Source organism: Simochromis diagramma, unplaced genomic scaffold, assembly GCF_900408965.1.
Source record: "Simochromis diagramma unplaced genomic scaffold, fSimDia1.1 OVJJ01000343.1, whole genome shotgun sequence".
NCBI classification, from domain to species: Eukaryota; Metazoa; Chordata; class Actinopteri; order Cichliformes; family Cichlidae; genus Simochromis; species Simochromis diagramma.
Genome location: NW_024386831.1, coordinates 6,889,618 through 6,917,310, shown reverse-complemented (window position 1 = coordinate 6,917,310; position 27,693 = coordinate 6,889,618). Strand labels below are relative to the sequence as shown.

At 40.2% G+C, this 27,693-nt stretch overlaps 1 protein-coding gene across 1 annotated transcript in view; it reads left to right on the top strand.

Moving 5' to 3' along the window:
* pth2ra (parathyroid hormone 2 receptor a) overlaps window positions 1-27,693 on the top strand; it is a 78,106-nt gene that overhangs the window by 23,713 nt on the left and 26,700 nt on the right. The window contains exons 6-9 of the mRNA XM_040027740.1: window positions 9,651-9,834; window positions 13,715-13,868; window positions 20,352-20,412; window positions 22,048-22,114. Coding sequence (XP_039883674.1) covers window positions 9,651-9,834; window positions 13,715-13,868; window positions 20,352-20,412; window positions 22,048-22,114 — 466 coding nt within the window. The remainder of the gene's footprint in view (window positions 1-9,650; window positions 9,835-13,714; window positions 13,869-20,351; window positions 20,413-22,047; window positions 22,115-27,693) is intronic.

The following is a 27,693-nucleotide window of genomic DNA, read 5'->3' as shown; positions in this document are numbered from 1 at the left end:
AAGTTGTGACGGTTCCTTCTGAACACATGACCTTCAGTTCTTACGTCATATGATCTCGGACCTGCTTCCTGAAGAACAATGGCTTTCCTGCTCCATGCATTCTGATCTTGGATTCTCACTACATCATCCTTTGCAAGCAATCCAAGTGCTCTTGTTCCTTTGTCGTATTGCAGTTTTTGTTTCCATTTCAGATGCTCTTGTTTTTTTTTTTATAATTCCTTCACTCTGCTTGCTTTCTGCATAGCAGGGCAAAGTTGTGTGTAGCTTACGATTCATCAGCAATTCTGCAGGGGATAAACCACAGTCAAGAGGAGCAGTCCTGTAGCTCAGCAGAGCTAAATAAGGATCTGATCGACTGTCTGTAGCCTTCTTCAGAAGCTGCTTGATGATATGCACTCCTTTTTCAGCCTTGCCATTTGCCTGTGGATGTTGAGGACTTGATGTGACATGTTTAAAGCCGTATTCTCTTGCGAAATTCTGCCATTCTTTGCAATTATAGCAAGGACCATTGTCACTAATGACAGTTTCAGGTATTCCATGCCTGGAAAAGATAGACTTCACATGTGTGATCACATTATTAGCAGTTGTACTTGTAAGCAGAGCAATCTCAGGAAAGTTAGAGTAATAATCACCAACAGATAGTCTTTCCCATTAAAATGAAATAAATCTGTTCCGACTTTCCTCCAAGGCGCTGTAGGAAGTTCAGGAATCATCATGGGTTCTCTTGCCTGTCTGCTCTGAAACTTGTTACATGTTTCACACTTTCCGACCATGGTCTCAATGTCTTTATTAATGCCAGGCCAGTACACAGTGTCTCTAGCCCTCCTTTTACACTTTTCTATTCCCAGATGTCCCTCATGTATTCTTTGAAGTATCAGCTGTCTCAGACTATGTGGTATCACAATCCTATTGCCTCTCAACAGCAGTCCATTTACCACATTGAGCTCTGATCTAACATGATAATACTTTGAACAAGACCCTTTGGGCCAGTCTCCTTGGATATTTTCCATCACCGTTTGCAGCTCCCTGTCTGCAGCTGTCTCCTCACATACTTGTTTTATCTTTGCGTCAGACACTGGCAGAGACTCCACTATCATATTAACATGATCGTCTACTTCTTTCTCAGTGGAGCTTGCGTGACACACCTCTGATGCTCGCGACACTGCATCCGCTAAAGCTAAATGCTTTCCTGGTGTGTATATCAAGTCAAAGCTGTACCTCTGCAGTTTCCTGGCATCGGGTTTAGAGTCCAGTCCCATGGCAGCCATGTACAGCTCAAACTGCTGCTTAAAACGCCGCCAGTTGCTGTCCACATTCCCCACCAGTTTCAGTCCTTCCGGTGGCTTCAAACTTTCCATCTCAAACAGAACTTTGAGCTGCTATCGCTTCCGCTCTCCCACTTTCACTCCTGGTCCCATGTGTTGTCTTCGTAGAGCTTTGAAAAATAACACAGCATCAACTTGTCTTTTGCGAGCTACCGCCCCAAACATCTTTTATTCACCATTCACAGACCAGTCTTCTTTTATGGAGGCAATGCCCCTGGGGGCATTCATGAGCCCTCTCCAATACAGCGCCCCCTGCTGGCAAACCCTATCACCACATGAGCACCCACACATCACCACATCCCCTTTTCTCTGACAACATAGGTCCCACGAATCAACATATACACATAATTGTTTTACATCAATATTTTTTTCAAATTATTTTGACACCATCAGAATATAAGATAAAAACAAATCCAGTCGTAGCTTTACAGATTAAGCCTAACTGGTCTTTTGACCTTACGCTCTGACCTCCTCAATACAGGTTCTGAAACAACTTCACTTTTCTCCACATGCCCATGTCCATCCAGTGGTTTCAAATCAGACACTGTCTCTGCATGTGACACATCAACATTTTCATCTTCCTCACCATATTGTTCCTCTTGAAATGTCTCTTTAGTCTTCAGCAAGTTGCGACGGTTCCTTCTGAACACATGACCTTCTTCAGTTCTTACGTCATATGATCTCGGACCTGCTTCCTGAAGAACAATGGCTTTCCTGCTCCATGCATTCTGATCTTGGATTCTCACTACATCATCCTTTGCAAGCAATCCAAGTGCTCTTGTTCCCTTGTCGTATTGCAGTTTTTGTTTCCATTTCAGATGCTCTTGTTTTTTTTTATAATTCCTTCACTCTGCTTGCTTTCTGCATAGCAGGGCAAAGTTGTGTGTAGCTTACGATTCATCAGCAATTCTGCAGGGGATAAACCACAGTCAAGAGGAGCAGTCCTGTAGCTCAGCAGAGCTAAATAAGGATCTGATCGACTGTCTGTAGCCTTCTTCAGAAGCTGCTTGATGATATGCACTCCTTTTTCAGCCTTGCCATTTGCCTGTGGATGTTGAGAACTTGATGTGACATGTTTAAAGCCGTATTCTCTTGCGAAATTCTGCCATTCTTTGCAATTATAGCAAGGACCATTGTCACTAATGACAGTTTCAGGTATTCCATGCCTGGAAAAGATAGACTTCACATGTGTGATCACATTATTAGCAGTTGTACTTGTAAGCAGAGCAATCTCAGGAAAGTTAGAGTAATAATCACCAACAGATAGTCTTTCCCATTAAAATGAAATAAATCCGTTCCGACTTTCCTCCAAGGCGCTGTAGGAAGTTCAGGAATCATCATGGGTTCTCTTGCCTGTCTGCTCTGAAACTTGTTACATGTTTCACACTTTCCGACCATGGTCTCAATGTCTTTATTAATGCCAGGCCAGTACACAGTGTCTCTAGCCCTCCTTTTACACTTTTCTATTCCCAGATGTCCCTCATGTATTCTTTGAAGTATCAGCTGTCTCAGACTATGTGGTATCACAATCCTATTGCCTCTCAACAGCAGACCATTTACCGCATTGAGCTCTGATCTAACATGATAATACTTTGAACAAGACCCTTTGGGCCAGTCTCCTTGGATATTTTCCATCACTGTTTGCAGCTCCCTGTCTGCAGCTGTCTCCTCACATACTTGTTTTATCTTTGCGTCAGACACTGGCAGAGACTCCACTATCATATTAACATGATCGTCTACTTCTTTCTCAGTGGAGCTTGCGTGACACACCTCTGATGCTCGCGACAGTGCATCCGCTAAAGCTAAATGCTTTCCTGGTGTGTATATCAAGTCAAAGCTGTACCTCTGCAGTTTCATCATGAGACGTTGAATCCTTGGCGACATCTCGTTCAGATTTTTCTTAATGATTGACACCAGAGGACGATGATCTGTCTCAACTGTAAAGGTAGGAAGACCATAAACATAACAGTGAAAAATATCAAGTCCATATGCCAGCCCAAGACATTCTTTCTCAATCTGAGCATATCTGGTTTCAGACTTAGTCATGGATCTAGAAGCATAAGCAACTGGTTTCCAGCTCCCCTCTTCAGCTTGAAGTAAAACAGCTCCAAGCCCGTCCTTTGAGGCATCTGTTGAGATTTTCAGACTCTTAGTTGGATCATAATATGCAAGCACTGGGCGCGTTGTCAGTGTGGTTTTTAACCCTTTAAAACCGGTGGGAGCGGGCACGCTCTGTTTTGCGTAACTATTTTTAAATCCCGGTAACTCTGCAACCACATAAAGCTTTGCAAAAACTGCATAAAAAGCGCTTGCAGCAACAAAAACATAATATTCCAGAAACACGCTTTACCGATCCGATCAGCTGTTCATAACACTTCCTACATTGGAATAGACGTCAGCGCGAACTTTTGCATGTCCGCCATTACCTGCCCGAAACCGGAAGTGACGTCATTTTCGCGGAAATGTAGTTTTTTTTTTTTTACCATCAGGGCCTCATGAGCCTATACTGGTGTTTTTAAAAGTTATCTTTGACTTTATGACTTTCTGTGTCGTTTCTGGGATGCTTAGGACTCATATTGCACTGCTGGAAATAGTTTATTTTGATGCATATGCTGCTTTTTTTGCAAATTTGCACTATAATATTTATTTTCGTTTTTCCTGCAGTATATAAAAATTGGTGTATTTCAAAAATAAAACTATGAAGACACTCAAAATAAATTTCCTGTGGTAGGAAACTATTTTGTGCAACTTTTTTGTATTTACAGTTTTGAGGGATAAGCCTCTTAAATTTCTCTAACTAGAAATATATGTTAAAAAAGCAAAAACGATTTTCAATTTTTTTGTAGTTTATTGCACTTTTTTGCAATTTATGTAATTACTATGCACTTAATGCATACATATTATTAAAATCTGGGCTATAATGGTTGTATTGATGTATATCAACTTGAAATGCTCCCAAAAATGGCACTACAGCATGTAAAAATATAATATAAGCTCTGGCGGACTTGGTTCTATGGTAGGTCTTAAAGGGTTAAATCATTCCATTCTTGCTCATGCCTCGCTGACCATTTAAATTCTATGGAATCACGAAGTAACTCCCTTAGTGCTGATGTTCTCACTGACAAGTTAGGTATGAATTTTCCTACAAAGTTTATCATTCCCATCACTCTGAGCACACCTCTCTTATCTGTCGGGCGTGGCATTGTTGCGATGGCTTTTATTTTTCTTTCATCTGGCTCAATACCTCCAGCAGAGAATTTGTCTCCCAGAAATGTTATTTCCTTTACACCAAAATGACACTTGTCACGATTTAGCTTTAATCCATTCTCCCTCATCCGCTGCAGCACCTTCACCAGTCTTTCATTATGTTCTTGTAGGGTGGAGCCCCATATAACCACATCATCAACATAACAGCGAACACCTTGTAAACCCTCTAACATGTTGTCCATGGCACGATGAAAAATCTCAGATGCTGAGATTATGCCAAATGGCATTCTGAGGAATCTATACCTGCCAAAAGGTGTATTGAAAGTACAGTATTTTGAACTTTTCTCATCCAGCTTTATTTGCCAAAAACCCTGTGCTGCATCTAGCTTTGAGAAGTATTTGGCGCCTGCCATTTCACTTGCAATCTCTTCACGCTTTGGTATCTGGTAGTGCTCACGTTTTATGGCTTGATTTAAATCGCCAGGGTCCATGCATATTCTCAAATCATTGTTTTTATTCCTTTTATCCACACACACCATTGAGTTTACCCACGCAGTCGGTTCTTCCACTTTTGTAACGACCTGCAACTGTAACATCCTGTCAAGTTCTTTCTTTAAACGGTCCTTCAGTGGAGCAGGGACTCTACATGGTGCATGGATCACTGGCTTTGCATCCTCTTTTAGCTGGATACTGTAAGTGCATGGTGGACATCCCAAACCTTTGAAGACATCCTCATAATGCTGTACAATGGAGTCACCTGCTCCTCGCTGTCCACTTGCTGCTTCTGCACAGCTGATGTGGTACACTCTCTCTACTAGGTTCAATCTTTTGGATGTCACGCCACCCAGCAGTGATTCACGACCTTCTGGAACAACATTAAACAATACATCATAATCTTTATGTTTTATTGTCACTTTAAGCCTGCATTGACCACTGCTCTCAATATGCTTTCCATTGTAGTCTTTTAGAGGTACTCTTTTCTTTATTATTTTGGGCTTTGGTTTCATAGCATGGATCTCTGTCATGCTGATTAGGTTCGCCTGTATCAATCCTTAGTGCCACCAAAGCTCCTTGTATTGGGAGTGAAACAATCCACGTGTCTTCATAATCTGAGCATCGCTCTCTGTCTTCTGCTTCGTTATGCTCACTTTTTACATCCTCCAGTGACACTATGCCCACAAAGAAAGTCTCGCTTAAGTCAGTCTCTTCAACTACATGCACTGATTTGGGTTTGGCTTTCGACAGACATTGTTTGGCAAAATGATTTTTTCCATCACATTTCAAACATCTTTTGCCATAAGCTGGACACTGTCTAGGTTCATGTCTGCTACCACATCGCTTACAGGAGTACACTGTATCCTCTTTGCTGGGCTTCTGCGACATATTCTTCCTCATTTTCTTTTTAAGGGTTAACCACAGCTATTCTTGCACTATCATGTACTGCAGCGACGCTCGTCTCAATAAATGTCTTTGCATGCTGCAGGGCTAACTCACTTGCATGACAGAGTCTTTCTGCTTCATCCAGAGTTAGCTTGGAATCTCTGAGCAGCCGTTCTCTAGTCCGTTTATCATGGATCCCATACACAATTTGATCACAAACCATAGAATCTTTCACCTCTCCAAAATCACATGACTGTGCCTTCAGCTTCAAATCAGTCACAAAGCAATCAAAAGTCTCTTCTGGTTGCTGCATCCGAGATCGGAAAACATACCTTTCATATACTGTGTTCTTCTGTGGTGAACAGTGTGCATCAAACTTTTCAACCACTTTGTCGTACTTATTCCTGTCACCAACTTCCTCAAACTCAAACGTGTTGAAGACTTCAATGGCTTGAGGACCAGCTACCGTGAGCAGCAATGCAATTTTCCTGGCATCGGGTTTAGAGTCCAGTCCCATGGCAGCCATGTACAGCTCAAACTGCTGCTTAAAACACCGCCAGTTGCTGTCCACATTCCCCACCAGTTTCAGTCCTTCCGGTGGCTTCAAACTTTCCATCTCAAACAGAACGTTGAGCTGCTATCGCTTCCGCTCTCCCACTTTCACTCCTGGTACCATGTGTTGTCTTCGTAGAGCTTTGAAAAATAACACAGCATCAACTTGTCTTTTGCGAGCTACCGCCCCAAACATCTTTTATTCACCATTCACAGACCAGTCTTCTTTTATGGAGGCAATGCCCCTGGGGGCATTCATGAGCCCTCTCCAATACAGCGCCCCCTGCTGGCAAACCCTATCACCACATGAGCACCCACACATCACCACAGTCCCATTCATTAAAATGGGCCAAAAAATGACATAGAAAGCTTAATATTTCAAAAAGTATAAAAGTTATCAGCACCAAAAGATATAGCTGGCATTAGCAGAATGAGCAGAAGAGCTTAAAATTTGAATGGTGAAAATCGGATGAAAACTGAGGGAGTAGTTAAGCGGCAAAGAAAAACGGAGCAACTAGAATAAAGTAGAAGGATAAAGTTTACAGAGAAACAGGATCTCAGTCACGGCATTCACACTATTAATGTTGAAAGTGGTGCCAGTGGAGCTTTTCACCTGGACCACATGAAGGACTTTTTCCTGCTGTGCTTCTGCACTCTGGGAATAAACGTGGTTTGCTGAACATCTGTGGAAACCAGTAAAGGAATGGATACAGAATCTGATCTTCAAAATCACAATGGCCATCAAAGTTATCAATGTCCATCACTGATTAGGGTAAATTAATTTTTTAACTGGTTCGATTTAAATTGATTAGTTCTAACGAATAACAGCTTCTGAATGATGTTATTTTAAGTAACCTTGAAAAGGAAACTGCAGAATCATGGGCTCAGTTATTTTTAGTATTTTTGAAGGCAGGTTATATCCAAGCAACAGGAAGATACCTCTAATGATCCGGTAACTGGAGACGGAGAGGCCAACCACATTCATCTGAAAAAGACTCTGCAAATTATGTGACTTACTGTAACAGCTCGCTTCCTTACATAAGAGGATTCAAACAAGTGTAAAGAAATATTTTAAATTATGAAAATAAAAGCTTTGATGTAGATGAAAGCCTCGTTTCACATGGACCTGAGAGAGATGCAAGTAAACAGGAGGCGATCATTTCAAACTGCCTTTAATTTTGCAGTTCCACTGGCAGGGCTCTCCAGATTTATTATGGCGTGTTACGGTAGGTGTAATAATCCCATCAACGCTTCAAAAACCTTTTGGAAATCCCTGCCCACCTGAAATTGTATATCACACAAAAACCCACTTCACTGAAGACGGCATTTCTTAAGATTTAAAACCTGAGTGTAAGAACTGGTCATTTATGCAACACCAGTGTTACACGTTCCCATTTAGAAGCACCTCTCCTGCCTTCTGCATAAAAATAATCCAGAACAATGAGCTCTGTGCCACCACTGATGGGTATCCTGTGTGTAGGTAAACTTCCTCCTGATTTTAACACCAAGTTTTGACTGGGTTGCTGGATTTGATTGCGAGAGATGGAAGCTGAAAGTTGAGTCAACATCCTCTTACTCTTCAGATGCTAAAGTGCCCGAGGTGATCAGAGATGCATGTTTAAAAAGGGAAACTTCAAACAGAGCACATTTTCTGGATCATTTGCAGCTGAAATTTCAAAGAGCCATCAAGGCTCCGTTTGACAAATACAGGCCTTAAATCCAGTGTTTCTGACTTCTTAAACTGCCGACAAATTTCTGATTCTGATTCTTTATCAGCCCTCAAAGCTCCCGCTGCTGTCTGCCTCAGTTTTTGTCTCTAGAGATAACGTACACAATGTGTGTTAGAAAATGTAAAGCGCCCTTTAAAGAGCTGCAGTACATTAACCCTATACTTTCATTAAAACAAATAAATAAATAAATAATGTTTGTATGGCTGTTGTGTTTTCATATTTGGGTAAAACAGGACAAGATAATGTTCATCAAAAAGTGTCTTAATACCCCCCCCCCCCCAAAAAAGAAACAAAAAAGCAAACAAACAACAAAACACAACAACAACGACAACAACAACGACGACGACGACGACGACGACAACAACAACAACAACAACAACCACCTCCTCCTCCCTGTTCTCTTGAACATAAATTATGGAAAAAACATCTGGTTATTTAAACTTACTTTATACATTTGCAGTTCAAAATTAAGTTTAAAATTAATAAACACTACACATGTTTGAAAGGTCCGTCGGAGCGCAGCTGCCTCGGTGTTCTCTACCACAGTTTACCACTTCTTAAAATCCAATTAAGGAAGAATAAAAACACATAAGCTGAGCTTCAGTCACACGTTTGAACAAACCCCAACTGTTGAGTAAAATACACCAAACAGTTGCATCATCTTCAACCCTGAAGACAATGACTTGGCCACTCATTTAACAGGAGTTTGCAAGGATTTGTTCTTAAATTGACCCCCCCCTCTCTGCCTCATGGTAATTATATGCAGGAACAACAGGAGCAGTGACAGCAACACTAATACTTAAATAGTTAATATTTGTTTGCAAGGCTTTACAGTTCTTAATGCTCTCTGTGTTTACTGCAGCAAAACAGAACAGAGATATAGAAGTGCTGCGCTGGCTTTAACAGAGGCGTACTCTTATCCTTGCACAGCTTTATAGCCAGAGACCCGTGCTTACAATGAGACAGTTTGAAAATCCTTGACAGTTTCTTTACCGGCCATACGGTGGAAAAACTCAGTACACCTGTGTGTCACGGTGCTCTGTACGTCGATGATTTACAGGGCAGGCATGTGCTGCATCGACAGTTTCACTCCTCTGACAGAAATAGACAGGATCGCTGAGGATTCGTCCCCTCTGTCAGCTCTGTTTATCTACTATTCACCAGCTCCTCTTCCTGTTGAGGCTGAATGTTGCATAAAACTGGTGGATTATTTTCTGTTAAATGGAACACACATATACACATTCAACTCCTATAGCTGACGTTACAGAGATGACACAGGAGGGAAGAAGATCGTTTAAACTCTCCGGCTTTACTGGTGTTTGTGGTCATGAGATCATGTTTTTATACTTTTTTGCATTTCTACTCAACAGTGCCACAAGGGTAGCCTTGGACTCATTTCATCATTTATGAGAAATGCTTTGCAGTTTTTATAACTTCGTCTTTGCTTGTGTGGCAGGCGTCTTCACTGCACCAGAAACTACATCCACATGCACCTCTTTGTTTCCTTCATGCTACGAGCAGTCAGCATCTTCGTGAAGGACAAAGTTGTGTATTCCAGGGCGGGATTGCAGGACTTGGACTCTGCTCTGCTCGACAGCTTAAAAACTGTTAGCATAGCATCACTGGACAAGTCGCAGTATGTAAGTACCATGCACATTAAATAAGATCCAAATTAGAGATGTGGTACAGCGTTTGTTGGAATGAGTGACTTTAATCAGGATCATCAGGTGTCATTACACAACAAAGCCAGATTTTGTTTCTGTGTATTTCTAAGAAAAATAGATTTTACTCACTGGACATATAAAATTCATGCAAATATTTTGCACATTAATATATTTCAGATCTTAATGTAGCCGTTCACACCAACCATATAATTTCACAGGATGAATTTGCAGCATTTATTTTTTGAATTGAACCTGATTTTTCAGATGCAAATAAAAAAAACAGTATTGATTGAATTATAAAAATCCTCAAAAAAAAGCACAGTAGGGTAAAATGAATCCAAGAGAAATGACAAACTCAAACATCAGAAAGCGTGCCAAAGGAAGGAAAGCAGCGAGAACTGCTGAGGTGCTCGTAAACAAACAAGCTAACAAAAACAGACGGCAACACATGAATAAATATGCACACAGGGCTGATTGGCTGATGAGGATCAGGTGGAAACAATCATGAAATCACAAAGAAAATGACCTAATCTCAGTGTCCACCCTCACACACTTGAAGCATCATCCAGCTAAGTCTGTGAGGGCTTAGGGGTGTCCCACGGTCAATTTGTCAAGTGCGCGAGGACCCTTTGGTGGATATTTTGAGCCTTCGTGCAAACTTTCTCCAAGTCCAAACGTCTGCAGAGTGGCCTGAGGGAATTACTCACACAACACAGTGCTGGGACATTAAACATGGGTTGCCTCAGAAGAAATCCAGTACAGGAAAAAAAGTTAAGAACAGAAAATCTTTGGGCAAAGCAACCACCCCAAACTTTGAATAAAATCAGAAGAATTAAAAAAATGAGTAACAGGTTATTTGACAATGTCAATGTCACGGCTGTGCAGCAGCCAGGATTCAGACCCAAGACAAGATTAAGCTAAAAACAAAAACAAAAAACAGATTACTCACTACAGTTACAAATTATAGACCGAATCACCACTGAGAATAAAATAAGAACAAACTAAGAAGAAAAACACAAAGATGAAACAAAGAAACAAACAGAACTCGAGACCAAAAAACCCAAAACACTGAGCAAAAGTCCCACGATTCAAAGTGAGGTCCTTAACATCAGACAGGAAGTCTTTAAACGTGTTGACCTCAAAGCTCTGCTGCTGACCAATCAGGTGACATCACTGAAAAAAAGTGTTTTTTTTTATCACTGGGTTGATGTTTGAGACTGAACCAACCAGACAAAGGAAGCAGAACAAGACACTTTCAAAATAAAACACGACAGAGAGCACCACAGAGCACAGGTGGACACCATAACAACAAAAACGTTAATGAAAAATCCCCACAAAATAATCATGAACTGAATGTCGCAGGAGATGTGGATCTGAATATGAAGAAGCGGAACAGTACACAGTGAACACAACGATGGGATGTTTTTAGAGAATTTTCTATGAAACAAAAACAGAGAAATGTCTAATAAAATGGAGTCTGATTCAGTTATAACCCCGAGCAGCTTGACGTAGACAGTGACGCCAAAACTTCTAATGGTTTGACGGTACTGCAGATGCATTCAACCTGTGTGACGTTCAGAGGATGGGTTAACAATTCTATTTATTTATCCATTTATTTTTTTTGCTTGATCCCTCGTAGGTTAATTTGAATGTTGTAAACAGCTCTATTAGTCCTAATTATGATGTTAATAACAGGTGACTTGGGTGTTTATGTGTACCGATAACATGATGACATGAAACAGAACTGCTGGCTGTGTTACAGGGTTTTCTCTGTCCTTGAAAAGAAGGATGAGACATTGTTAAAGTGAGCAGATGAAAGGTTTTTGTCCCGATTTTTTTTCTTCCTTTCTTTGAAGCCACATGAACACGTACGCAACGAGAAATGGCATTCACTTTAGATTTGTTTGTTTATCCTGGGTTTTCTTCCATTTGTGTGTATTTAATTTGTGTAAGTCACCAGTTTTAGACTACATTATTATCCCAGCTACAGACCCCTTGTATTTGGTATTTAAATTTCATTTGTCTTGCTGTAGCAAACAAGAGCAGAGCTTGTTTTTCCTGTTTAAAGCTTAGAGTCTTGTAAGCAGCATTGTTAGTATTAATTATTCGGTTTGCACTTACTGTACCAGCTGATTTAGTTATTTAAATGTATTCATATTATTCAGAGGAGCAATTCCACCCTCATAAGCTTGTTAATTTAAATGATTAAATAAGGTGATCTGGTAAGAAAACGTAAAGTTCCAGAAGGAAATACAATAAATATTCATTGATGAGCAACATGTTTCAAGGTGAAACCTTTCGTTTGGAGTCCACGTACCTGTAGCTGGAGCATATTTGCTCCAGGAAACTGAGATAATCGCTTGAATACTTGAATGACTCAGCCTTTGAGTCTGAGACAGTCGGAGCCACAACCTATACCATCACATACTGCCTGTGATGTATAATGAAGCATCTACTTGCATGAGTTCTGCAAGATTGTGTACTGTATATGGAAATGGGTGGAAACACATTCTCACCTTTGGCAGGACACTTCCACAGAAAATGTCCTATTTTCACATCCCAGACTGAAAATAAGAGGCAGTAACGTTTTAAGTGAGACTTCTCCTGCAATGACTGCATTGCAGGAGAAGTCTCACTGCTTTTTCCTTTAAACATTAATTCAGTGTGTGACTCGTCCCTGTGAGAAGGTTTCCCCACTGAATGTGAGAGCAGACTTCTAGTGTCAAACTATTCTCCACACAGTGGAGGTAAACAAATCATATATGTGGCACACTTAGGAGCTGTTTGGTCCCCGCGTGAATGCACAGGCTGGACTGTAGCAGGACTGAGTATGAAAGTCTAATGTGATTGGTACTCATGGCCATTGATCAGTGGTTGTTGATCAATGGTCAGGAGAATTTGCATATTAATGATGAAAGAACTGCCCTCCCAGCCCATTGTTCATTCAGTGGTGCTGGTTTCAGTCATTATGCAAATGTCCTGTTTATAAGATTGAAACCTGCAGTCAGCTGAGACTGAAGACGTCACCTGGATTTTTCTCCCACTGAAAACATCCAGATGAACAGAATCAACTTTTGGAGATTTAATTTGTTGTGCACAAATTACCAGGGTTATTATATGTGTTGTATTAATTTTAAAGATTTGTTTTTAAGGAAACTATTTTTTTACAGTTTTAGGACTGGGTTTGCACACTTAGAGTTAAACTGGGTGTCTAGAATACAATAATACGAGTTATTTTGGGGTTTTTTGTCTCTTTTTTTGAGATGTCGTAAATCTATTTCCCCCCCACACTTTCGTTAACTTGAAAAACCTTGTAAGTTAAACTTTTTGCATTTAAATAGCCCTGTAATAAAAAGTTTGCGGCCACATTTCTTAATCTTTAAATCCCGGTGCTTTCAGTCCCACTACTTTAATCTATATAGTGTCAGTTCTATTGTAACAACTGAGTAGTGAGTTTAGCAGACTTCTATCATACGATTTTGATTTTCAGAGATGAAAAATGACAAAGAAAACAATCCAGTTTACGTCTGAAACCTTTACAGTATAAAATTTAGTGGGCATAGCCTGTACATGTCACTAATCTTGGAATCACACACAAACAATGACATAGTTAGCAGAAGCTGCTTTACTCTGTGTTTATGTTCTAGTTAATAACATCTTTGTGCAAATTTATACAGCAAGCTGCTTCTGATTGTAATGAGATCATTTCCTGTCTTATCATCACCTGTGGTGTTTGAATACTTTGAAGTACTGTGATCATCGCGTGTGTCAACACACAGACATGCAAAATAACTGCATAATAAGCTGCATAATACTAGTTTCAAATAGGATCTGATGAAACTGTTAATGCTTTCAGATTGGCTGCAAGGTGACTGTGCTGCTCTTCATCTACTTTCTGGCTACCAATTACTACTGGATTCTGGTAGAAGGCCTTTACCTCCACAGTCTCATCTTCATGGCCTTCCGATCAGATTCCAAATACCTCTGGGGTTTGATACTCATCGGATGGGGTAAGCACTAAAAGATTACATTACACATAATGCAGTTATGAAGGAGGACAAAACGTGACGAAAGCATCAGTTCTGATTTAAGTTTATGGCTTGATTGCAACTACAATATGACACCATATGTAAAACAGCGCTTAATGTTTTCCAACATGCTTCAGAGAAGAGACTCATTAATGTAGTTTATGTTTGCTGTGTAGGGGAATTTCCCAACCTTTCGAGCAGAGTTAAGTGAGTGATTAACAGAAGTCAGTTTTATATCTGCAGTTTATTGTTGTTTTGATGGCAGTTGTGTAATTCATCACATCAAAAGCAGCAAAAAAGACTTTTGGAATAAAATTATGTTGTTTCTTCTGAAACAGAACAGATTTGTTTTGTGTTTTTGTTCAAGTTTTTGTTCTGTCCTTGCAAAGGAGTGTGTCACATTGTTAAGAAAAGTAGATGAAAGGGTTTTTTCCCCACAACGTATTTTTCGTTTGTTTCTTTGAAGCCGCATGAACAAGCAAAGAGCAAAGAGCATTCACATTACTTTTCCGTCTCCTCTGGTTTTCTTTACTTGTAGTTACTTTAAGTCACTAATGTTGGACTACATCAGCTGTAATAAAATACTAAAATATAAAATAATAATATACCTTTTATTGACTCCTCCATCAAACTGCGTTGAAAGTTCAAATGTGATCAAATGCAGTCCTGTGAAAACTATGTGCACCATTACTGGTTCTATAGGAATTAAGAGGTTGTGCAGCAGCCAGGTGCTGCTAATCAGATGCACTTAATTGATTACTTGCAAGTGTGTGAAACTGTTGGGAAGACAACGTGAACATTTTCTTTGTACTGTATAATCTGCAGATTCTGACAGAAATCTGCAGCTATCCTTTGAAGCACCGCTGCTCTAAAACAGCAATAAGGATCATTATTAGGTTATTTACATTATTATGTAAATAACAAAATAACTTAAAGCAAAAATTGGGAAACGTAAAGACCGAAGTCTTTATATTAAGGTCCATCAGTCAAACAATACTGTTTGGTCTGGGTCTAAACAGAGCGCGTTGTGTGTGACGTCTTCTTTTGCGCACGCGGCCGCTTTGAGCGTTCACACTAGAGCGCGTTTGCTGTCGCATTTTATTTGTAGTGTGAACAAGCAGACAAAAAAAAAATCGGATTTGATCAAAAAATCGGAATTGAGCATTAAGACCTGCAGTGTGAACGTAGCCTGAGGTTTGCAAACCACAAGACTTCTGAAACAATAGCCACCAGACCAAAGAGGAGAAGGCAGAGTTTGAGGTGTTTTTACTGATGTTCCAGCACTGGGTCAACCATAAACTCCTCTATATAAAAAAAATATTTTCTGAAATAGAAAAGAAAGAAGGCGCTGCAGCGGTTCAGTCAAAAGTTCAGACCTAAACCTGTTTGAAATGCTGTGAAAGCACCAGAGAGATATAAACCTCAATGAACTGAAGCAGGGATGCGAAGTAGAGCAGGCCAGAATTCCTCCAACAATGTGAGAGAAAAATAAAATCACACAGAAAATGAATTCTTCTGTTGCTGCTGCTAAAGGCGCTTCTATCATTTATCAGCATGGACTCTACGGATCTCTTTACAGAACTCTGTGCTCCTAAAAAGATTAATATAGGCTTTCATTTTCATGTCTGTACGTTTACATCTCTGTTTGCTTTTTCAGCTGTTTATCCATGAACTATTAAAGCTTTTGTGAATTATTATATAATCTGCCTATAATCATGTAGCGAAATATTTATAAATTTGAACTTCTGGTTATTTGAGGAGGAGCTTTAACAAACATTTGGAAAATAATGGATTAACAGTTCAAGCAAAAATGTACAAACTTTATTATTTTAAACATATTTTAAATCAGACATTTATTTTAAAAAAGCACTATTAAGCACTATTTCTGTAAAATAAATAGCCTTTCTGCTCAAGTCTTTGGGGTCGCCTGATTCATTAACTGAAATTTGCTTTACAGACACGTTAAAACATTCTCAAAAAGTTACTTTAAAATTCCTCCATATTCCAAATGATACTATTAAAATTTATGACTGAGGAATATAAAGGGCATGCGATGCATCTTCTTAAGCTGATTTGTATATTTGCATAATTTACAGCCATTCTTTGGCTTGTGGTTTGTCTTTTATGAATCCATGTGCTCATTCACAGGAGGGGATGAATCCACATAATGATGCCGCCACTCCCTGCCTTCTTTTGAACTAATTATTTTTTCAGCACACGTTTTTGAGCTGCTTTGGCTCCACAGCATGACACCAGCAAGAGATAAGAGGGGGAAGCATTTCCCCAGCAGGGTAAAACACTTTGCAGATATATCTGTTAGAGTTCACTATCAACCATTTTTAAGTCGTCTTATTGGTAAAGTTGCCCTAAACACAGACTTTTAGCACATTTTTAATTTGTCATGTTTTAGATGAAAGCCCAACGGTTCCTGTCACAACCCGGTGTTTTGTTTCCATCTGCAGTTACCGTCAAGCACTCGCTGCAAAATATCTATAAGCCATTAGCTTTCCCAGTGAAGAAACTCTGTGACTAACACAAGATCATGATTACATCCCTGCTCTTTTCTCTGCTCCCACACTCCCTTTAAGCTCTGCCAACCTCTCTCTCTCTTTCATTTTGTCTTTGGAGCTGCAGATAAGATACAGAATTCATTTCAAATGTCTGGTCTGCAGAATATACATACTGAAGGACGGGGACCACTTATCACCCGATTAAAGTTCCAGTGATTAATTATGCTAACAATATTGAAGCTCTCGCATTTAGAGAAGGGGTTTATAGTGATGATAGAGGGAAGAGGTATGAGGAGCTGATCTCGGCCAACGACAGTCACAATCTTATCGTGTCTGTTTGTGAAGCCGCATGAACAGGAGACACCATCAGTAATTCCACATGCATCCAAATACAATTTAGAGCGTGTGACAGATTTGAGGAGTTGCTTAATGAGTTAAGTGGCAAAAGAATACGTGCATTATAAATGCTGCTGCTAATGATGTCAGAGGAAGAAAAAATGGTTCTGTCACATTTAATTTCTCTTTTTGCAGAAGTGGATCTCACATCGTCGTCTTAGCTTCTCACACAGTGACAGTGTGGGTTGTTTCCTTTCCTGCCTCAGAGTAATATTTGCTAGTATCTGTGCTTCTCAGATAGTTATGGTCTCTGGTGGAGCAATTTAAAATATTATCATCGCCACAGCATCAAAAAGTGCAATTCCGTCACACATTTGACGTTGGCGCCTTGATGCAGTGGCTCAAGGTTTTGAGAAGAAAAGCAACATTGGCTTTTTACATCAGCATTCACTCTGGTTAGCTTAGGCACCAGAATTATGGGTAGGGTTGGGAACCCTGATGTTTATCTAATGAATCAGAGGGGTCCTTTAAGGTCACGTTCAAATGGCTTCCAGTCTGGCTGTTTTTAGTGGCTCACTGGAAGTCCCATTTTGTCAAATTGCACAGGTGCCCCTGCGATGTTCACTGGATCTCTGCCAGTGTGTCAGCACAGCAATCATTCAACACATTTTTCACTGTGTGAAAGTGCAAAAAGTTGCAAACCATCAGAAAAAATGAAATCCCCGTTTTGTGCGTGCAGAATGACAGCACTGTGGGTTGATGGCAGAAACCAGAGTTGAAATCTTTTACCCCACATGTGCTTTCTCAGGCATCGGGCATAGCGTTTGGATTAATTCGCAGTGGAAAACTCTGAATGTGGGAATAAACAGGACACGTATGCTGCTGATTGCATTTCTGACCCAGTTCATTGCTTTCTGGGTTGGAAACTGGACTCTTTAATTGAAACTTGCTAAAAATTCAGAATCAGACATACATGGAGACTCAGATTTAATGACCAATTAAAGCTGCAAAAAGCGACGAGAGGGCCCTCGCACCCTGCCACACGTCCAGGCCAGCTTCAGCCGACCCGTGCTGAGGTCGAGCTGAGCTACGTCTCGGGCATGCTGCGGTTGACTAGACTCACACGGACATGTGGCTGTTTTCAGTTTAGGAAGCTAATTGGGTGCTGCGTCACTTACTTACTGAACACCTTCTGTGCCCACTGTTTATCAGTTGTCTAACCGTATATCACACGAATGTAGATCAGGCGTGGAACAAACAATTTAAATTTCATGTAGATTAAATGATGATTATTACCTACTGTGTGACCTAATATTAGCACGTAGGCGTGTCCTATCCAGCACGTGAAGTTAGGGACAGACTGGACAAGGTGCGTCCTGTGATGAATAATTGAACTTTGTCATGCCACCATGACCTTTCATGAAAACTCAAAATCTTTGCAGTTTAATATCACCAAGGAGTTCAGTTTGCACTTTGTCAGATCACCATTGTTCATGTTGATCTGACGAAATGTTTTGGTGGGGTTTGTTAAAGTACACATCAATAAATTCTTAAATTCAGTATGGCTGACTTCCTACTGGCTTTGGGACATGGCTCCAAGAGATTTTTCTCTACATCTTGAGGTATTACGTAAGGCTGCCAAATTTGAGACTCGTATATCAAGCGCACTATTTTTTTGGTTACAGTTTCACACTGAAGCATCATCACTACCTGATGTTGATTCTGACCACTTTTGAGATGGATTTGGTCAAACTGGGAGGAGAAATCATTGCATGTCCTGTTCCTGGCACTATGACAGCTATTAAATATTGCAATTAAAATATGTTCAGGGGTAAATCCTTATCATACCTGAAAAGTTGGGTCGAGATTAGACAATGTGCGTGTAATGCAAGTTCAGCAGTTTAATATTGCCCAAGTCTGTAGTTTAAACTGACTGAATATGAGTTTTATTCGATAAAATCTCTACGTGGAGTTTGAAAAAGCCATTTTCAGTTCAATATGGCAGACTTCCTGTTGGGTCAGGGAGGCCATAGACTTTGTTGTCCGTCTTTGCATGTTACACATATGTACCAAATTTCATTCATGTACCTCAAACTGTGTGTCCATAATACTTATTTATAACCTGCAAAGGTGGCATTTTGAAAACCCCAAACCAATAAACATGTCATTTTTTTTCTTCCAGAATTGGAATCAGAATACTTTATTAATCTCTAAGGAAATTATGTTTACCAGACCTGATGTGTGTGCTAAATTCTGTGATTTAGCTGTTGCATGTTAAGGCCTCCAAAAAGCTAATTCATTTGACGAATTAGTAAACGGAGCAGATACAATAGAGCAGGGGTGTCGAACTCCAGGCCTCGAGGGCCGGTGTCCTGCAGGTTTTAGATCTCACCCTGGGTCAACACACCTGAATCAAGTGATCAGTTCATTACCAGGCCTCTGGAGAACTTCAAGACATGTTGAGGAGGTAATTTAGCCATTTAAATCAGCTGTGTTAGATCAAGGACACATCTAAAACCCACAGGACACCGGCCCTCGAGGCCTGGACTTCGACACCTGTGCAATAGAGCATTTGGACTTTTAGTGCTCAGGCTCCAACTATGACAGTCAACATGCAGGACTGAAACAAGTTTGAGGACAGTAATGAAACTGCAGACTTGCAAACATGCTTAAAGGGAGTGATTTTGAAGTAGCACCCATTCAGATGCACAAGAACACTACTGTGAATTTTGGCCGTGGTTCCGGTTATGTTAATGAATATTCCCTCTCAGCCACCTCGCCATGGTACGGTTTGACTCCAGTTGACATAAATGGTGCACTGCCCTGGGAATGTTGAAATGAACAACAAGCATACTTCTAGTTTAAAACTGCTAAGCCATAGATGGAGTCCCAGTTGTCAGCACCAGCTGCACAATAACCACCACGATACTTCATCTGAAGGTTTGAAAGAAGCTGATGTTTACTCTGTCCAAGTCGAAGGCCGTGGTAAAATTGCCCTCTGCAAGCATTTTAAGGAGCGATCTTGAAGTAACAGCTGAGCTTAAAGTGCTCCAGAGATTCACGGGAGGATGAAACTTTAAATCTTGTAGTCACTGAAGTCAAAGGAGTCCTTGTGGATTTATGACTAAACAACTGACTTTAACACTCTGGGAATGAGAATGTGGTGTAACTTAATCTACAAAACCACTCTAAAGTTTAGGTTTAAACATATTACTCCCCAAAGGTACCAAATCTTAGTCGAATAGTTAATGCATTTACTCTTGTTTTTACACTGGTACATTTAAGTGTTTTTAAATGGTTTAGAAACTGTGGAGTGGAAGGGAAATCAATAACAACCCACACAGTTTGAACAAAGTAACGGTGCAGTTGGAAGTTTCTTTAGGAAGTCCCTGTATGTGTGTTTGTGTACACATAAGAAAACACACAAAAGCTCTTTAGAGACAGAAGAATTACGCCTGACAGGAGAGGCTGAATGTGCTGCTCTGAGACTCGCCATGAATCAAAGCTGCTGAGGTACAGCGACAAACAATGTGAAGTGCAGTCTGGGAAATAAATCAGGTAAACAGCACATATGACATCACCTGCAAAACATCTCATTTTGCATTATGTCTAATTTCAGGTGTTCCAGCTGTTTTTGTGGCAGTGTGGGCGATCGTCAGGGCAACAGTGGCAGATGCAAGGTAAGAGAGAGAGGACTCAGACTCTAACGAGAGTATCCCTGCGAGGTGTAAGACGTCCTCCAGCCCTCCCTCCAAAACCTAACCCTAACCCTGTGTTTTGTAAAAACTGTGTAAAAACTGTCTTCTGTGTTCAAAATGTAGATAATAGCCAGTCAGAAGGATAACCATCTTTAAGAAAATGATATAAAAACTATATTGACATATTGTGATACCACAGAGACTGTGTAAGCATTGGGCCCATCTCCACTGATAACTAAGACCTCACAGGGTTATAAAAACATCTGCCAAAAAAGTTTGGAAAAAATAAACTTCAAAATGAATAAGAAGAGAGGCGGGACGTTGTAATCACTGCTTAATTGTGGTGACATTTGAATCAGTGAAATACAGGATTTGATATGCAAAGAATGCTTGATTTGGAGTGCTTGATACCAAATCAAGCACCTTCAGACGTTGCCAATGTTTGAAGTACACAAGGCAAAATCTGGATAATGAAAAGAGTTGTTAGAGAGTTAAACATGAGAGACCAGAGGAATTATAAGTCAAAACGGGAACAACAAATGCAGGCAGTCGGTCAATATCCTGGTTTGTGCAACAAGAAATACAAGCTGACGTTTTGGCATTTTAAAATCCTTAATCAAAATATTTAGATAATGTGATATGACCTAAACTAGAATTGGGAAATTAAATTAAACCCGAAATAATAAAAACAACCAAACAGTAAATTTAAAAAATTATAATCAAAAATGAAAAAACTAACATTCTCCTTTGAATTTAAAATGTATTAACAAGTTAAATGGAAAATATCTAATTTTCCTTTGCTGTTCTTCTTTAGCAGTATCTAAAGTAGGTCACACCTCTGCCTGTTTCTGACTTTATTCATACACCTTTTTATTTGCTCTGTGTGTCTAAAAGCATTGAGCGTAGAGCTTTGGACCCAAATGTAGGAAACCAGAGGCAGAGTTAAATAACAGAAACCTGCATTTAGGCCATAAATAAAGTCTAGAAACCAAGAGAAGTCACAGGAGACCACTGAGAGCACCACACAGGGAAACAGATGCTTCGACAAAGCACAAAAGGGAGACAGGACTATTTATACACAAAGGGCTGATTAGACAACAAGAGACAGGTCGGAACAGGTTAGAAGAACCAGGGGAAGACAGAGACAGGAAGTAAAACCAAAACTAACCTGAAGGACGCACGAAACAAGAAAACAGGGAACAATAGAGGATGCGAATATTTAAAGAGAGGAACAGATGCAATAGCACTGAGGGACCTCAGGCTACTGTTATGAAACAAAGACATAAACAATAATTGAAATTCATCCCTACATTAACTAAAAGGAAACAAAACTCAAAGATGGCACAGAAAATAAATCAGTGCCATCTTAAATCCAGAAAATATAACTTAAAGATGTGAAAACCTCCAAAAGAAGCTCATATTCAGTTATTGTCACAGGAAAAAAATAATAGAAACACTAGGATCATCACACCATCACTGCAGTCTCGAGCATTTCAGAGTTTCTCTACACAGTTCCACTTCTCTACTCAGTCTGCTTTTCTGAATGACACCATTACCTTTTGCTTCTGCCTCTCACTGAGAATCTTCTTCCTTCCTCTGCATCTGTGTCACCTGCAGGTGCTGGGAGTTGAGCGCTGGGAACATCAAATGGATCTACCAGGTTCCCATCTTGACAGCGATTGGGGTAAGAGTGCTACATTTGTTGCTGCCTATAAATGCAGCTTGAAAATTCACAAGGATACACTTTTGTAAAAAGGGGCAGTCCTCTATAATTTCACTTCAGGCTTTTGAATTTCTTGCTTGTAACCTGAAAGGTTGCCGAGCACGATGAAGCATCGATGGCTCATTCTATATGACTGTCTTCTAAAAATGCAGAGTTTTCTCTCATAACCTCTGAATTTCTAATATTCGGTTATTTAAAGTTTTTAAACGCGAGTTATGATTTTATGCTTTGGATGCTGTTACTACAAGATGAAATTGTCCAATTAAAGCCAATAAAATTAGCAGTTTTGTAACATAAGAGAAATAACATTATAAATATTAACTAAATCTTTCAAAATCTCTGTTCCCTATTCAAGTTAAGATCTTGCTTGTAACCAGTTCAGCAGCAGTGTGCACTCAGTATCCTTTACAGATCAGAAATAAATAAAGATTGATTGAAAGTTTGGCAGGGAGCAATCTAAAAATACAAACTGCAAGCAGCGTTTTATCCTCTCTCGAGGCTTCAGTGTGCAGGAGTATGAAAAATAGTAAATAGACTGACATTGCAATACTTTAAGTTTAGTTTTATCGACCACTGAAGTGCTTTCACGAGCCAGTTTCACCCATTCACACATGAATAATATCAAACACACCGTTCTGGCACATCAAGAACTCAACCTGTGACCTTCTGATTGGTGGCTCCACCGCGTGTCCTTCACTCTAACACCTTCTCTGTGCTTCATATTTAACAAGCATGCAGCTCTGACTTGTGACTCTGACTGTTTATGTTGTGGTTTCGCACTTGCACTTAACTTTTAGTGCTGCGTGTTTGTTATTGGACAGACGGAGGTATGTTGGATCTGAAACATGTTGAATCTAAAGAATAAATCTGAAGGAGCACACATGCACAGGCACGCTCACCAACCACAGCTGGAAAACAGGCTGAAGGTGTACAGCAATCCTTTCATTTGGACAATGCTAACTTGTTTTTGCTTACAATTTCCACACTTATTCCCCTCGCGTGTCGGAAGCCAAACACCACCTATGGAATTTAAATAGAGTTCACTCAGAAGGATTTGTTCTTTTACCAGCTGTTCACAGAAAATTGGTCTCAGGCTGGAAAAGCCATTTACTACCTTTACTACATCGCATTCATATGGTATAAAGTGCATGCAATGTTGTGTGCTGTTTGTGTGGTAGGCAGAGAGAGGGCTTGTCAGACGGGCTAAACAGAACTTAAACAGCTTTATTGTTGCAGCCCGGGAAACAAAATAGAAAACAACAAGAAACGCGACCGACACAAAAAACTAGAACTTATTTCATAACAGAACAAACTGGGCACAATTGAGGAGGGAGGGGCAACGACATGATAAAGAACAGAGAGAAACTGAGGACTTAAATAGACATGAGATAATCAGGGAAAGCGACACAGCTGAGGACAACAAGGCTCAGGTGAACCGAATCAGTTAACGAGCACGAGGGAAGCAAACTGAACTGAAGAGACTATCACAAAAATAACCCGACTGAGACGAAAACACATGAAATTGACAGAACGATGTAAACAAAGACAAAACTGCCTAACAACAGAAAATATGATGGAAACAGATACTAGACGTGGGGAACATAGAAGAGCCGGAAAAACCTGAGAATAACAGAGAAAATGATGAACACAAAATCAGAATACAAACTTAACCAAAGCAAAGGTTAGAACTAAACTGAAAAGTGCAACAAAGTTAAACGGAAACTATCAAACAGAAAACAGAGTCCCAGAAAACGCTGGAGCCCAGGATCATGACACGTCCTGCTTTTAACCTTTTAATGCCTGAACCGTGAAAAAATTACCAAAATATTCACATTTTTGAAAATGTTTACTGAACCTTCTGATCATGAATTAAATATTAAATATTTTTTTCTGAATTTATGAACTTTAATTTTTATTATATCACTTAAAATGTTTGGTGATCTATTTAGGTTTATTCAGGGGGGAAAAAAATGTGCACAAGCCTGAAAAACTTACATATCAATTATGATACAGGAATGAAAGAGTTAAAGGAAGAATTAGGAAAAGATACCAAAGCCTCCTGGGAATTGTACACCAAACAAACAACTCGGTTGACTTAACGATGCAGGCACAAAGACGACAAGTCAAGCAGCTAAACCACAAGGCTAACCAAAACAATGGGGAGCACGAAGAGGCAAAATAACACAAAGGAAGAGCAGCAATTATCCAGATCACGCTGCACACTGAGTTGTTGCAATCCTGTCGTTCTCCTTTGATTAAGGTTGTCACACAATAAGCTCATCGGCACATCGAAACTGGAACAGAAAGCAAATAACTAGGTGTAAAAATAAGCAAAGGGTGACTTGTGCATTTTAAATAATCACTTTAGGCGATGCACCTGTAACAGCGGGTACTACCGATCAAAAAAAATGTGACGGATAGTGAGGGTGGCTTCTTTAGTTTTCGTCTGATCAGAGCATTATTCAAACTAAACTGTCTAATATCAGAAACCAACACTCATTTTCGGTCCCTGACTGGTCCACTCTGCATGTCAAAGACCCTGAATCCCAAATTGCCCCCATCACAAACACAGGATTGTTTGTGATAGGTCAGAAACTTTTAAAAATAATTGAATGAAATTTGTATAAATGAGTGTGTGAATGTGGCCTGCAGTGCAAAAAGCTTTGAGTCCTCAGACTACAAAAACACCATATCAGGCAGTCTGTTTATCATTTTAGTTACATGCAGAGCTAGTGAGTTTCAGTGAGGCACAGAGAAGATTGAGTCACTGTGTGGGGTAAGGTTGAGGACCTTTATCCACAGACAGTGTGGCTCCGTGATGCAGTGGTTTGCACAATCGCTGAACACTTGAAGGTTTGAGACCAGGAGGAGACATAAATTCCTCTGGGATTGCAACAAGAAGGTCATCCGGCGCAAGAATCTGCTGAATCGAGTATGCAGAACCACGAGCGAAGGTAACCTCTGATGAATGAGGGAGCACCTGGAAGAAGCTTCTTCTTATCTGTGTCCACAGACAGCTCTTTTTTGCCCGGTCGGCACCGGTGACCTCACTCTGTGCGTGCTCGGGGCGTTTTTGTGCTCAGCGACTTGTCAGGCTGTCAGTGGTGATTGCCATAGGATCTGTATAGAAAGCAGACTCTGCCAGCACAAAGTTAAAACACTGCCAGTGAGATCAGATGCTTAGTCTACATTTTTCTCACAAATACGTGCCAGGTTACACTTAATGGGCTGCAGCCAGGAGAGACATCCAAGCACCGATGCCTGGCTCGTGTGTGCCATATTTCCTTAAATTGCTGCCAGGTATTTATTAACCTCAACTAGAAGAACAACAAGGGTTTACTGTAATTAAAGCAGGCGGAATCTGCTCATACAGTCAGATTGAGTTAGAAATCCATCATGAAGCGCTGACAGCACTCCATTGTGGTCTGAATCTGTCGGGGTATCCTCACAGCGGGGGCTCGCTGGTGACAAATCTTTCACTTGCTTTTAAAATAGCTCAGCATTAGTTGTACAGCAGCTGAGTATCGATCCATTATACTTACAAGTGGTGGTCCTGAGGGCTGGTGGTGGTGAAGTATCCGTGGGCTGGTGGGCTGCTCTCTGTGAAACAAAGAAGAATAGAGTATGTGGGCCGTTTTTGTAATTCCAATATTTATTTATTTATTTATTTTAAATAGAATAATAAATAAAATATCTTCCATCTAATTCTAATTATTAAGCAATTGTTATTGTTATTATCCCAGCAGAGACACATTATATAATTTGGAGTCATTATGATTTATCAGCATGGCAAATTGTTACAGCAGGTAAAAGCCTGGTTAGGCGTAATGAGCCAGTTAAGATAATAATGGTCAGAATGTTAAATTAATATTATATAATATTAAATTAGCAACGTGTAAATAGAATATTTTCAGTTTTTGTTGAACATGTAAAAGAAAACGTGTGCTGGGGGGAAAATAAGTAAGTGGTGCCTGGCAGCAATAACCTCAAACAGGTGCACCTGGTAGCTGCAACGCAGCGCAGCGCTCAGCAGGAAGTTTGATTTACTTATTTATTTTCCTCTGAACTGCTTCAGCTCAGCCGTACCCACGAGAGGAAGCAAAACAAACAAACACAAAAAAATCCCAAAAAAACCAGGAAATGTTTGTTTTTCTTTTTGATGTTGCTAATAAACTGTCTCAAACTATGATTGAGTCATGAAAGTTGCCACTTTTGTAATATTTACTTGTGGCATAATTATAAGAATTATGTGGGATACACACACACACACACACACACACACACACACACACACACACACACACACACACTCAATGACTGATCAATCATCATGACACATAAAAATAATTCTGGTCTTATTTATAAAATATAAAAAATGCAGTACTGAAGGAAATAGGAAAGGATTTTCCGTTCTCTTCCGTGCGGCCATGAAGCATTTCTTCATGGACAGGTCTCCAGAGGTCATGCACAAACCTTTCTGACTCTGTGGGTGATCTTAAATCTTTGCTCCTATGCCTCCTACCTGGTGTTTCCTCAGGGCCTCGAGGCCATCCTGGAAGCTTATTATCTAATTTGGGAGGCAGTACAAGACCTCGGTGTATTCCCGTTATCTCAAAGGAAAAGTCAAGGGTGCTAAAAAAAAGACTTGAGAGCTGGCTCACTGTGCTTCTGGTCAATAGGTTGAGTCGTCTTTGTCCTCCTTGGTAAGAAATAGCAATTATTCTTCCCTCTCTCCCAAAAGAATTATCTGTAAGAGGAATAGCGTGTCTCATGTGATTACCCTAACAGTGGGTACTGTTTGGATGTAATGGATAGAGGTGAAGGAGTTTAAACTTGGTATTCCACACTGTCTCTATGCTGCAGGTCATTCCAAAAGCAGATTCCTTTGTTTTCTAGTAGATTACAGTGAGCTGGCTCTTGTGAACAAATGTGAAAGTTGTTCCGTCTGACTGAGCGCATCTGTGCCAGCACCCCATAACCAGCCTGTGTAAATGTGCATCTACTGAGCAATTTTAAAAGAAGTCAAAACAAATGGACAGCTACATCTGTTTCCTGAGAGGTTAAATACAAAGCTTAACTAAGGTTTTAGGTGTTCCTTGCATCAATCCCCTTTTGTGTAATTCTGAACTTCTGTAATAGTATCACGGCTAACGAGACAAGCCGTGTGGAGTAAGAGAAGGACCCAAAGATGCAGGCAATGACTTAGATGAGAAGAGTGATCTTTATTGACATGGGGTGAAAATACAGAGTGACACAGAGGTGGTGAGGACAGGAACTGAGAAATAACCAAACTGGGAGGAACTAACTAAACAAACCTGAAAGCATGACTCGCGGGATGATGTTCAGGATAATGCTAGGGTGAGACAGAATAACACAGGGAGGTAACACAGACGGACCAGTGACGAGTACAAGAGAACAAACACTATAAATACACATAGGGAAATGAGGAAACTGCACACAGGAGGGAGACGTGGCTGAAGCTAATCGACATGACGAGACAGGGAGGACGCAAACTGAATACACTGACATAAGACACGGAC